This window comes from Myotis brandtii, unplaced genomic scaffold, assembly GCF_000412655.1.
Source record: "Myotis brandtii unplaced genomic scaffold, ASM41265v1 scaffold112, whole genome shotgun sequence".
In the NCBI taxonomy this organism is placed as follows: domain Eukaryota; kingdom Metazoa; phylum Chordata; class Mammalia; order Chiroptera; family Vespertilionidae; genus Myotis; species Myotis brandtii.
The window spans coordinates 3,502,186-3,514,532 of record NW_005353838.1 but is presented as its reverse complement, the minus strand read 5'-3'; the positions used below and the strand labels follow the sequence as shown (position 1 = coordinate 3,514,532).

Below are 12,347 nucleotides of genomic sequence, written 5' to 3'. Positions count from 1 at the left end.
ACTTCACCCAGACTGGCCAGGAACCCCATTGGGGACCCCCACCCTGAAGGGGGTGTGGCCAGCCTAAAAACGGCCCTCAGCCCCTCACCCAGGCTGGCCAGGCACCCTAGCAGGACTCCCCTGTGATCCGGGACACCCTTCAGGGTAAACCAGCCAGCCCCCACCCATGCACCAGGCCTCTATCCTATATAATAAATGTTAATATGCAAAGGGACCCTAACAGCAAAATGACTGGGAATCACTGGTCACTATGATACACACTGACCACCAGGGGGCAGACGCTCAATGCAGGAACTGTCCCCTGGTGGTCAGTGCACTCCCACAGGGGGAGCTTTGCTCAGCCACAAGCCAGGCTGATGGTTGCCAGCACACTGGTGGTGGCGGGAGCCTCTCCTGCCTCCTCAGCAGCACTAAGGATGTCCGACTGCAGCTTAGGCCTGCTCCCCGCTGGCAAGTGGACATCCCCTGAGGGCTCCCAGACTGCCACAGGGATGTCTGCCAGCTTAGGCCCGATCCCCCGGAGAGCGGGCCTAAGCCAGCAGGTGGACATTCCCCGAGTGGTCCCAGACTACGAGAGGGCACAGGCCGGGCTGAGGGACCCCTCTGCGAGTGCACAAATTTTTGTGCACTGGGCCTCTAGTCTATAATAAACTATAATAAAAGCATAATATGTTAATTAGACTAGACGACCTTCTGGATGAAGCTGTAGCCAGGGACGTTGGGGGGGGGGCGAGGCAGAGGCAGCCACTGCCACAGCAGGGGCCAAGACCCTTGTATGAATTTCATGCACCAGGCCTCTAGTATTTTGATAATAGCCATCCTAATGGATATGAGGTGCTATATCATTGTGGTTTTGATTTACAGTTCCAGTTTATCAGTTGTGAATTTGTCAACATTGGAGAAATGTCTATTTGAGTCCTTTTGAGTTTTTTCATCCATTGCTTTTTTTGTTGAGTTGTAGTTCTTTACATACTGTGGATATTAACCCCTTATCAGGTATGATTTGCAAAAATTTTCTCCTCCATTCCCCAAATAGGTTACCTTTTCACTGTTGTCCTTTGCTTACTGTTTTTTAAAATAAGCAAGTATGTGTATTTTCATTTCACTCTTGCATAAAACAATCTTGCTTTTTTCATTATACCCTAGAGATCACAGTCCAGTATATAAAGACCCTCATTTCCCCCATATGGCACAGTATTGTTGCATGTTTGTACCAGTTTACTCAACCAGTAGCATACCAATAGATATATATTATCTCCAGTCCTTGCTACTATAAATTCCTGCAAATAACAGCTTTGTTTCATTTATTTTCATCAGTGTATTTTTGAAATAGATTTCTACAAATAGAAATGCTGAGTATAGGTGTAAATTACACAGACCATCATTCTCTCAGGGACCAAGTCCTATAGCAAAAATATTTGATGTCATGATCCTCTCTGGGAATCTTATGAAACTTATAGCTCCTTGAGCAGTAAAGTGTACTATTCCCCCTGCCCCACCCCAAACATTATGCATGTAATTTCAGGACTTCCACAACATCCTCTCATAGGCTACACAGGGCAGTGACTCTTGCCCATACCCGATTGTGATTAAATATATCTGGGACAAATATGGCCACCTACACGTAAAAACAAACCAACCAACAAACAAAAAACCCCAAAATGGTATAGATGATTCTTTAAGCAAAGCCATCATTCCAAATCATAACTTCAGGGCTTACGGATCCCAGGTTAAATAAATCCTGTTAAGAGACTAATGTAGCTGAATATTAAAAAGAACACTGTATACACTGATTCCAAAATTGTGTGCCAAGGGGATCTAAGGGACCATAGTGAACTCACAAAGGCACAACTGGTAGGATATTTTAAAAGCTTAAAGGTAAACAGTATTTGATATCTCTAAGACTCTATAGGTATTAATCGTTTAAGAAAGTTCAGTTTCAACGTATTAGATATGCCATTCCTTTTTGTTGACATCCTGTCTTTATGAACCTGGATGCTCAGCTGTTGCTGGGATAAAATGCAAGTAGGGCATAAAAATACATGAGGGTGATGGCATTCGATCTGATTCCAAGCTTTGAGTAGTGCAATGACTAAGTTGCACACCTCCATTAGTAATCAATGTTTTTAAACATGAGTGATATATGTGTGTGTATATTTGGCCTAGGATTGCCATGCAAAGGCACAATGAACTAATAAAATCTGGGAACCTCTGTCATATATTCTTTCCTTTAAATTGTTTTAGGAAATATATTATATAGGGGTGATGATTAGTTTTGGATAGTTATCTTCACATTATAAAACAGGAAACAATGATTGTTTAAATGTTTTATAAGCAACTTAACTGAGTGAAGGATAACATAAGACACTGAAAACATTACTAGTTTTCCTAACATACATAATTTGATTCTATTGGGCTGGGTTTTCTACTAGAGTTCAGCACACTAAAAAAAAAAAAAAGTCTGTGCAGCTTTTAATCACAAACAATTCAGTGTAAAGAATGGCAAAACACAAAACAGTGGATACATACTAATCTGCTACTTGAAAAAAGAAACCCATAGCTAAAATTTGTGCAAAGATGTAAACTAGAACCAAGACATTTTGGGTACTGAGGACTTTGGGGGGTGGGGTAAAAAATTATGAACCAGCATTTAAAAATAAAAAAGGAAATACAATATTAGATTAAGAAATGTTTAGTAAAGAAACCTAGAAAGCAATGAAAATAGAAAAAGCAAATTGATACTAAAAGTATTTTAATACACAATTTGCACAGTCCATATGAAGCACTTACATTTTACATATTCTCCTGGTTAAATAAAGCATTTTAAAAATACTCCAGAACCTGAAAGTTTAATAATATTCATCTGTTAATACACACAAATCACTGGATGGTCAGAACGTTTTTACCTAAGCATATATATTTTCTGTGACTAACTCTCAAGTTAGGTAGGTAAATTTTGCCTATATACATCTCATTTAAATTAAAAAAACAGCCAAACAAGAAGCCAAAAACTAGAGTCAATTTTTCTTACAAGTCAAATTAACATATTTATATGGTTTTAGAACACTTAAACTGGAGGGCCAAGGATATAATAGTGTTCCTAATACTGGGAAATTTGGGGAAATTAAAAAGCAAATGGGCTTTTCTACTAGATAGTAATGCAAATTCCAAGTGTGACCTTAAAAGCTTGCTGAGGCAAAAGACATATCGCAATCAGAAGCATCATGATTAAACATTTATACTAGGATTTATTCCTAAACCTTCTGGAAATCGTCACTGCTGGCTAAATTCTTAAAGAAGGTCCGTATTATTAAACACTTCTCAGTCCCCCCCCCCCCCAATACGAATTCTATATCTCCATGGGTAAAATAAAATTATATTTTAGTTGATTTATTTCCATTATTTAGCTTTTAATAAAATAAAGGTTAAATAAAACAATTTTAAAAATAGAAAAACAAACTATTTATTATAGTATAGTTTATTTAATACAAACTATAAAAATTGATAGTTTCAGTTTAAATTCCATAAAATGCAGTTTGCAGAAAACAATTTAACAGTTACTAGACTAATGATAAGAGAAGCAGCATTGTCAAACACTTTACAATTGTAACAAGAGCTTTATTCCTAAATTTCATTAAAAAAATATACATCACAGTGACTTTGAACTAGGAAAAGAAGTGCTTTAACTTGGTTTTTCCCTTCCACAATGAGAGCCGCCACAACTTTTAACATCCCCACAAACAAATGCCCAATTCATGTACTGATTCTTCAAAACACTATAAACACTCAAAGGGGAAGAAAATACACATTGGTAAACAGGAATTTGCTTTAATAAGAAAAGGGGTGGGGAAACACAAGTCAGTCCCTTCACTCCCTCCTGTGCCTCAACAAATCCCTTTTCCTACCTTGCTGATGGAATTTAAAAAATTTATGTGATTTTTCTTTTCCTTTAATATTGACTTTTTGTGTCACAGCCCAGCCCAAAGTTTGCCTTTGCCTGAATCCTTTAAAGGCAGCTGGAAAGCCCACTACAGGCAGGAGTCAGCCAGTGCTGTATTTCCTGGAGTTTACTTTTAAACAAGTATTTATAACAAAACACATTTTCACGATAAAACGGTTACAAAACTACAATCCTTGGAGACTCCATTCAATTCTAAATGTATGAATACTAAACTGAATAATTATAGTAAACATGTCCAAAAGGTGACAGAAAAGTATGACGTTTGTTTCTCTATAACAATCATCTATATGGTGTATATTTAAAGTACCTTCTGGTGAAGTTAAACGAAACAAGTTTCTATACAAATTTATTAAAGGTTCAAAGTATGATTTAAAAAAATTGCCACCTAGGGTGAAGCACAATGAACTACTTATTAAAAAACATACTAACGTGAAAACAAATTAAAATTGTCAGTTAATACCATACTCAAAATACCAGAAACCCAATGTGTTCCTGTCCTTAACATTAAGAAATTTTTACTTTTCAGTTTCCTATCTATCACTGGGTACAAGAATCAAAAGCAATTCAATAAAGCCAATATGAATCAATATCACACTTGTGCAGATGATTTATCAGTCAAATTCTTTAAAAATTCTGTGAAGGCTTTAAGGAACTACAATGTTATGAATTCTCTAACTGTATAATTTTAAATATTTTAAAGCAATCAAGCAGCTCCTCTACTGCTCATTTATAATCAATCACTCTGTTGTGTCAATTTCTGTGGAAGATGGTTTATCCAGAAAGTGTTCACTTGAAATAATAATCATGAAAAATTTCTCAGATATTGCGCCAGGCAAGAAAGACAACCTTATTTAAATATCTTTAAGAGAATATTAAGTCAAAGATACTTAGAGGTTCCCAGCTGGTGTGCCTCAGTGGTTGAGCATTAACCTATGAACCAGGAGGTCACTGTTCGATTCCTGGTCAGGGCACATGCCCGGTTTGTGGACTCAATCCCCATTTGGGGGTGTGTAGGAGGCAGCTGATCAATGATTATCTCTCATCATTGATGTTTCTCTCTCTTCTCTCCCTCTCCCTTCCTCTCTGGAATTAATTATATATATTTTAAAAGATTCTTAAAGGTAAACTGTAAGCTCAGACATAACTATAAAATGACAAGAAGGTATTAAATAGCTGACTTTTAGGAAAACTGACTGTGTTCAAAGTAATAACTAAAGGTGGTACAACTATTAAAAATGTTAGTAGGAGGAAAGGACCATTTGAGCTGTGTGCTATTCACATGCAAAGGAAGACTTGAGGTACAATAAATGCTATTTAGTCATTTTCTAAATGTATATTCTGAATATAAAACCTACCTGACTGACACCTATCATCTCCTTTGCCAAAATCTGTTCTATTGTTAAAACAGCTTATAAAGCTATTTTTTTTTTAAAGGCTTAGCGTGGAGTTGGTCTTCTGATAACCAAAATAAAAGACTACTCATAGAAATTACTAAATTTTCCCCCTATTGTTACTTGCCTATAATTCTCAGTAGATAAAACTCTGGGATCAGACAATACAGAAGTATGTTTACTTATCATGACTTTTTTTAAAAAATAGAACTTGATTAGAAATCCTTTCTTAAATAGCATCTTTCTTGATGTGCAAAAAGTATATAACAAAGATTTTAAAAATGCAATTTACTGAATTTAAAATAAACAACAACTAATTTAAAATATGTAAGAGGTTATACACTCAAGACTCAATTACTCTAATGTGGGTGTGTGTTCAAAAGTTTCAAAGGAATCAACCACTCTGAATTATCATAAACACCTATTACTTTTACAATCAAGGAAAAAACTTAGAAATGACTCCACTGTGGATATTTTTTTCAAGGAATTCCAAACAATCATATAATCATTACCCTATTACTCATTATGTAAACAGCTACTACCATAATGCCAAATGTATCATTAATGTATTAATCACATTATGTTAAGCACTGCTTCATTTAGTACTAACAGCATTGACTAGCTACTGGGTTTACCAAGAGACTGCCTTGGTAATAGAGTTGACACTATATTGACAAATATTAAAGTACAAAACACTCTAGAAGTTACTATTAATTGGAATTCTGAAATTTCTTTTCAAATGAGGCAGGTTTTGTGTTTGGATGTTCAGTATTTTATTTAGAAATTACAGAATAAAAGGCCACACATCACAAATATAGCAATGTACAACACATAAAATTCTAAATGGACTTTAGATACCTTTAGTGTTTAACTGTTAGCTATCAAATTTTGCAATTTTCTACTCTAAGTGGCAATGTTATACATGCCCAGTTAAAATAATGTTAACAGTAATGGTATAAACCATCTGAATAGAAAGAAACCAGTCATAAACATGCTATAGCTAGCCTACTGTGATACATATATTAAAAGGAGATATTTTCTTGCCATTTGAAACAGCTATGAGAATTAGTGCAGTTTAAGTTAAACACACACACACACACACACACACACACACACACACACACGAACACAAATAAAACATGCGGAATTAACACTCAACTCTATATAGGTCAGTGGCCAAAAAAGAGAAGTCTTGTCAATACTAACAACTTTTAGAATCAAACTTAAGAGTTGCACAAGTGGTATCCTTAGTGAGAAAAGAAGATAATAAAACAAGGTTCTCTAAAAGCAAATGAAAGCAACATAGATTGAGAATCACAGTCTGATCTTCCAGGATTACTTGTCAGATGCTGTAATATAACAGCAAGTCAAGCTTAATCAGTACATCAACTGAAAAAAATACTCAACTATTTTTAGAGACAGTTAAGTAAAACAGAACTAGACATGAAAAATATCATGAAACAAGCTATGAGTGGAACTATAAAGAACAGCATATGAAGTACTATATAAAGAACCAAATATCTATTTTAAAGCACAAATTACTATAACATCAAAAGTAATGCCTTAAGATCTCAAGTTATTAGGATCCTATTTCTGCGTAAAAATTGCTATAAGCCTCTATCATAAATCCAATCAGAAAATCTTTGTAAGATTTCTTCTATCAAGTGGCTTCTAAAGTTACTTTGATCATGAGTAACACAAGCTTTTGTAACAATGTATTCCAACAATCAGTTATATTTGTTTCCAAATGGCTTATCACACAAATTAAGGGATAGCATGTTTGCTATTGGCTGATTGTTGCAACACAAAAATGTATACATGAAATAGTGAAACACAGCACACAGTATTACACAAAAGTATTTTTCTCATTTCAAGTTTATTAAAACTTTAGCAGTACAAATTATCCAGCTTGCAGATTATCAAAAGATCAACTCAATAAAGTCCATGTTTAAAAAAAAAAAAAAAAAGGACAAACATAAACAACCCAAAACAATGAGAAGAGAGAAACAACATAAAGGAGATTCATCAGCAAGTCTCTAAAACTTAAAATTTGAGACAGAATGGAAATAAGTTTATACAACTCACTCATCCACTTTTGTCTTCATCTGTTCCAGGGCTTGATTCATGATCAAATTTTTTATTTTTATCATGTGCATGGTCATTTTCTTGACCCTTTGATTTTTGGTTTTCTTTTTCCACTGAGGATCTGGTCTTCTCATCCTCCTTATGTTTTAATGTGGAGAACTTTAATTCATTGTCCTGACTACTTTGTTTTATTTTTGCGAATGGACTTTGATCTCTATCAGCCTTCTTATCCCTGTTATCATTTGAACTATTATGATCACGATTTTTAGAGTGCATTCTCCTCTCACCCTCAGAATTTTCTTTTCTGTGTGAACTCTTACCTTCTTGGTTTCTATATTTTTCTTTGTTCCTGCTTTGACTTTCTTCTCTCTCTGAGCTCCTTGAATCTCTTCTCCTTCTCTTTCTATCTTTACTTCTCGATCGTCCTGGTGTAGCTCTTCTCTCTCTGCTCCGTGACCTTCCTCTTCTCCTGTACTCCTGCTCTCTGTATCTATGGTACTCCTTGCTTCTGCTACGATCACGGTCATGGCTTCTGGATCGCACTCTTCTGCTCCTGTCTCTACTTCTGCTTCGTTCCCTTGTTCTACTATTGTAACTGTGTTTGCCTTTAGTTGTATCACGTTCTCTGCTTCTAGACTGTGCACGCCTATCCTTTTCCTTACTTTTATTATGATCATGCTCATTACTTTTTGATTCTAACTGTTTAGACTTCTCTTTACTTCTACTCCTTTCCTGATCTTTTCCTTTAGAATCGGACTTTTCTTTTTCTTTTGTATTCTCATGATCCTTTTCTTTACTCCTTGACCTCATCCTCTTTTCTTCATGTCTATTATGTTTTGTATCCCTTTCCTTACTCTTTGATTTCTCTTTGCTTTTACTCCTACTTTTAGATTTGGCCCTTTTCTTCACCTTGTTTTTATTATACTTATCATCTTTCTCTGAATTTCTTCTGACGTCTCTCTCTTTGCTGCTAGATTTATGGTCTTTAATTTTCTTTTCCTTTTCACTTTTTCTGTTTGGACTCTCAGACACATGCCTGAGATCAGTTATTTTCTTCTCTTTTACTCTAACAGGGCTTCTTTGATTTTCTTTTACTTCATTTAACTCACTCCTAAAATAGAAGAGGGGAAAAAAAGCCTTTTTATTAAGAAAAAACTGGTGTCATTAGCTAGAATGATATTCTATTTTCCTTAAGATATCCAGAAACAGCTACAAATAACTGGATGTACTATAGTAAAAAAAATAAAAAATATTTTTTTCACATTTGAAATAATATAGTTAAATCTTACTTATCCCCTTTGATCCATCTTTCACCACTTGATACTCTCATTCTTTGAGCTCTCTGCATCTCTTGCCTCCAATGTGGAGGAGTCTCACTCCGTCTGAAACGATCCCTTGATCTGGATCTAGATGGAGTTCGATAACGCTTAAGAAAATAAAAAGGGAAAAATTAACATATAAAAATATAAAAGCATTTTACCATAGCTGAAGTATATATATTTCCAGGTTCAAATAAAGTGTCTGATATTTCTATGCCCTCTAAAATAACTAAAATTTCCCCAATTTTCAGATAGGAAATCAATGAGAAATACTTTAAAAACATACTGAAATTCCAAATAAGCATTAACCACAGAAACTCTACCCATCCACATCTTCTCTAGAGAACTGTCTTCAGTGGTTCTCAACCTTCCTAATGCTGAGACCCTTTAATACAGTTCCTCATGTTGTGGTGACCCCCAACCATAAAATTATTTTCGTTGCTACTTCATAACTGTAATTTTGCTACTGTTATGAATCGTAATGTAAATATCTGATATGCTATATGTGTTTTCCGATGGTCGCGACCTACAGGTTGAGAACTGCTGAAATGATGATAAAGCAGAATAGGTTCAAGAACCCTCACAAGTTGCCAAGTTCCAATTTGGAAGTATGTGATCTTGATGTTTCAAAGCAAAAAGTCCCATATTATTAAAAAACAACGAATAAAAAACAAGTAAATGTACAGATATTTATCTACTCAACTGGTACTTTTTCAACTCTTAGGATGGCCAACACCTCTACCACATACTGAGGAAACATTAGTGAGTCAAGACACACCTGATTTTGCTCTCTTGGAACTTACATTCTACCAGGTTAGAAGAACAGAGACAGACATATTATCACAGATATGAAGCATATATTCAACCACAATTAGACTGAATATAAAAGGAGAAGTAAAAGGTGCTCAGGGACTATATAACAAAGAGATCTAACCTAGTGTAGGGAAAAGGTGGAAAAGTTAAATGACAAGTAAAAGCTAAAAACTACGGAATATGTATGAGTTACCTAGGCAAGGGTAAGGAAAAGGAGATAAAAGGAGGTGAGGATAGATGGGTGAGGAAGAACATGTTAGGCATAGAAATATACCATGTTTGAAGGTGCTGAGATAGGAAGAAATAGCATGTTTTCGAAATGATCAGAAGACAGATCACTGTGGCTAACGACAAAATTGCAAAGGAAAGTAGCACTTGATAATCTGATGAAGCAAGCAAGGACTAGCTTTTGTGAGGTCTTGCAGGCTATGGTAACTATTTTGGATTTATCATTAGGACAACAACAAAGGAGTGACATAATTAGATTTTCATTTTCAAATGATCACTCTGGAGAAAAGATTACATCAGTGATTCTCAAAGTGTGGTTTAGGAATCACAAGACTCACTATGGTCTAGGGCAGTGGTCGGCAAACCGCGGCTCCTGAGCCACGTGCGGCTCTTTGGCCCCTTGAGTGTGGCTCTTCCACAAAATACCACGTGTGGGCATGCACGTACAGTGCGATTGAAACTTCGTGGCCCATGCGCAGAAGTCGGTTTTCGGAAAGGAGATAGACAAAACAAGTATACGAGACGAGTGTGGATGGGAGAGCTGGAAAGGGCCGACCTCAGCGAACGTACCTCAATCAGATTGAGGACGTTTTTAGCAAAGGCCAGCTTAGGAGTACCCAAATTAAGTTAATAACAATGTACCTACCTATATAGTTTAAGTTTAAAAAATTTGGCTCTCAAAAGAAATTTCAAGGACTCCACCAAGATGGCGGCATAGGTAAACACCGGAGACTGCTGCCGCAAACAACCACTTCAAAAATACAACTAAAAGACGGAACGGACATCACCCAGAACCACAGGAAGGCTGGCTGAGGAGAGACTCTTCAACTAGAAGGAAAAATAACAGCACACCGAGGCTCAGAGGAGGCGCAGTGTGGAAAAAACTCAGGTGCGGAGGTGCGCGCGCAAAGCGGGCTGGTGGCTGAGAGCGCGGTTGTCGTTTTCGGTCAGGGGGGAGTCTCAGACTCTGAGCTCCAGATACGGGCGAATCGCTGGGGACTCGGACCCAAACGGGAGAAGCGGGAGTGTCTGGCATCAGTTGGAAGGCAGCTTTCCCTCCGAGGTTTGCAGCGGTTCCGGGGGTTCTGAGAAGCAGAGCCTCTGGGAACAGGACTGAGGGCACCATAACGGCTCCCTCCGCCCGCCCTGTTGAGCCCGCCCCGCCCAAGCCCTGCGCAGAGCCATTTGCCGGATCGCCTCAGGCAAAGGCTAGATTAGCACCTCCCCAGAGGACAGAAGTTTTCCGCGGCAGACACAGCTGATTCACACAGCCAGTCGGCCTGGTGGTCAAATCCCTCTAGTATTAACTACAACAATCAAGGCTCAACTAGAACAAGACTGCGCACAAAGACCACTAGGGGGTGCACCAAGAAAGCATAAAAAATGCGGAGACAAAAAAACATGACAGAAATGGAGGATATAGAGCTAAAAATCGCAATTTTGAGGGCTTGCAAAAATGTGCTAGAAGCTGTCAATAAACTTGAGGAGAGAGTCACGAAAACTAATGAGACCCTCGATGCTATGATAAAGAACCAACTAGAAATTAAGCATACACGGACTGAAATAAAGAATATTATACAGACACCCAATAGCAGACCAGAGGAGCGCAAGAATCAAGTCAAAGATTTGAAATGCGAAGAAGCAAAAAACACCCAACCGGAAAAGCAAAATGAAAAAAGAATCCGAAAATACGAAGATAGTGTAAGGAGCCTCTGGGACAGCTTCAAGCGTACCAACATCAGAATAATAGGGGTGCCAGAAGATGAGAGACAGCAAGATATTGAAAACCTATTTGAAGAAATAATGGCAGAAAACTTCCCCCACCTGGTGAAAGAAATGGACTTACAGGTCCAAGAAGCGCAGAGAACCCCAAACAAAAGGAATCCAAAGAGGACCACACCAAGACACATCATAATTAAAATGCCAAGAGCAAAAGACAAAGAGAGAATCTTAAAAGCAGCAAGAGAAAGAGACTCAATTACCTACAAGGGAATACCCATACGACTGTCAGCTGATTTCTCAACAGAAACTTGGCAGGCCAGAAGGGAATGGCAAGAAATATTCAAAGTGATGAATACCAAGAACCTACAACCAAGATTACTTTATCCAGCAAAGCTATCATTCAGAATTGAAGGTCAGATAAAGAGCTTCACAGATAAGGAAAAGCTAAAGGAGTTCATCACCACTAAACCAGTATTATACGAAATGCTGAAAGGTATCCTTTAAGAAGAGGAAGAAGAAAAAGGTAAAGATACAAATTGTGAACAACAAACATGCATCTATCAACAAGTGAATCTAAGAATCAAGTGAATAAATAATCTGATGTACAGAATGAACTGGTGATTATAATGAATCAGGGACATAGAAAGGGAATGGACTGACTATTCTTGGCGGGGAAAGGGGAATGGGAGATGCGGGAAGAAACTGGACAAAAATCGTGCACCTATGGATGAGGACAGAGGGTGGGGTGGGAACTGGGAGGAGGGGAGTTATGGGGGAAAAAAAAAGAGGAACAAATGTAATCTGAACAATAAAGATTTAAAAAATAAA

At 37.2% G+C, this 12,347-nt stretch overlaps 1 protein-coding gene across 3 annotated transcripts in view; it reads right to left on the bottom strand.

The window, feature by feature from the left end:
* Nucleotides 1–2,735: 2,735 nt before the first annotated feature.
* Nucleotides 2,736–12,347, bottom strand: part of PPIG (peptidylprolyl isomerase G (cyclophilin G)) — a 46,661-nt gene continuing 37,049 nt past the window's right edge. For 2 of the 3 annotated variants that reach the window (XM_014545557.1, XM_014545555.1), the window contains 2 exons: nucleotides 8,727–8,863; nucleotides 7,210–8,548 (listed from right to left, as the gene is read on the bottom strand). In XM_014545557.1, coding sequence (XP_014401043.1) covers nucleotides 7,438–8,548; nucleotides 8,727–8,863 — 1,248 coding nt within the window. In that variant the 3' untranslated portion in view covers nucleotides 7,210–7,437. Of the gene's footprint in view, nucleotides 2,842–7,209; nucleotides 8,549–8,726; nucleotides 8,864–12,347 lie in introns of those variants that run through there. The other variant, XM_014545562.1, reaches the window with a different exon arrangement.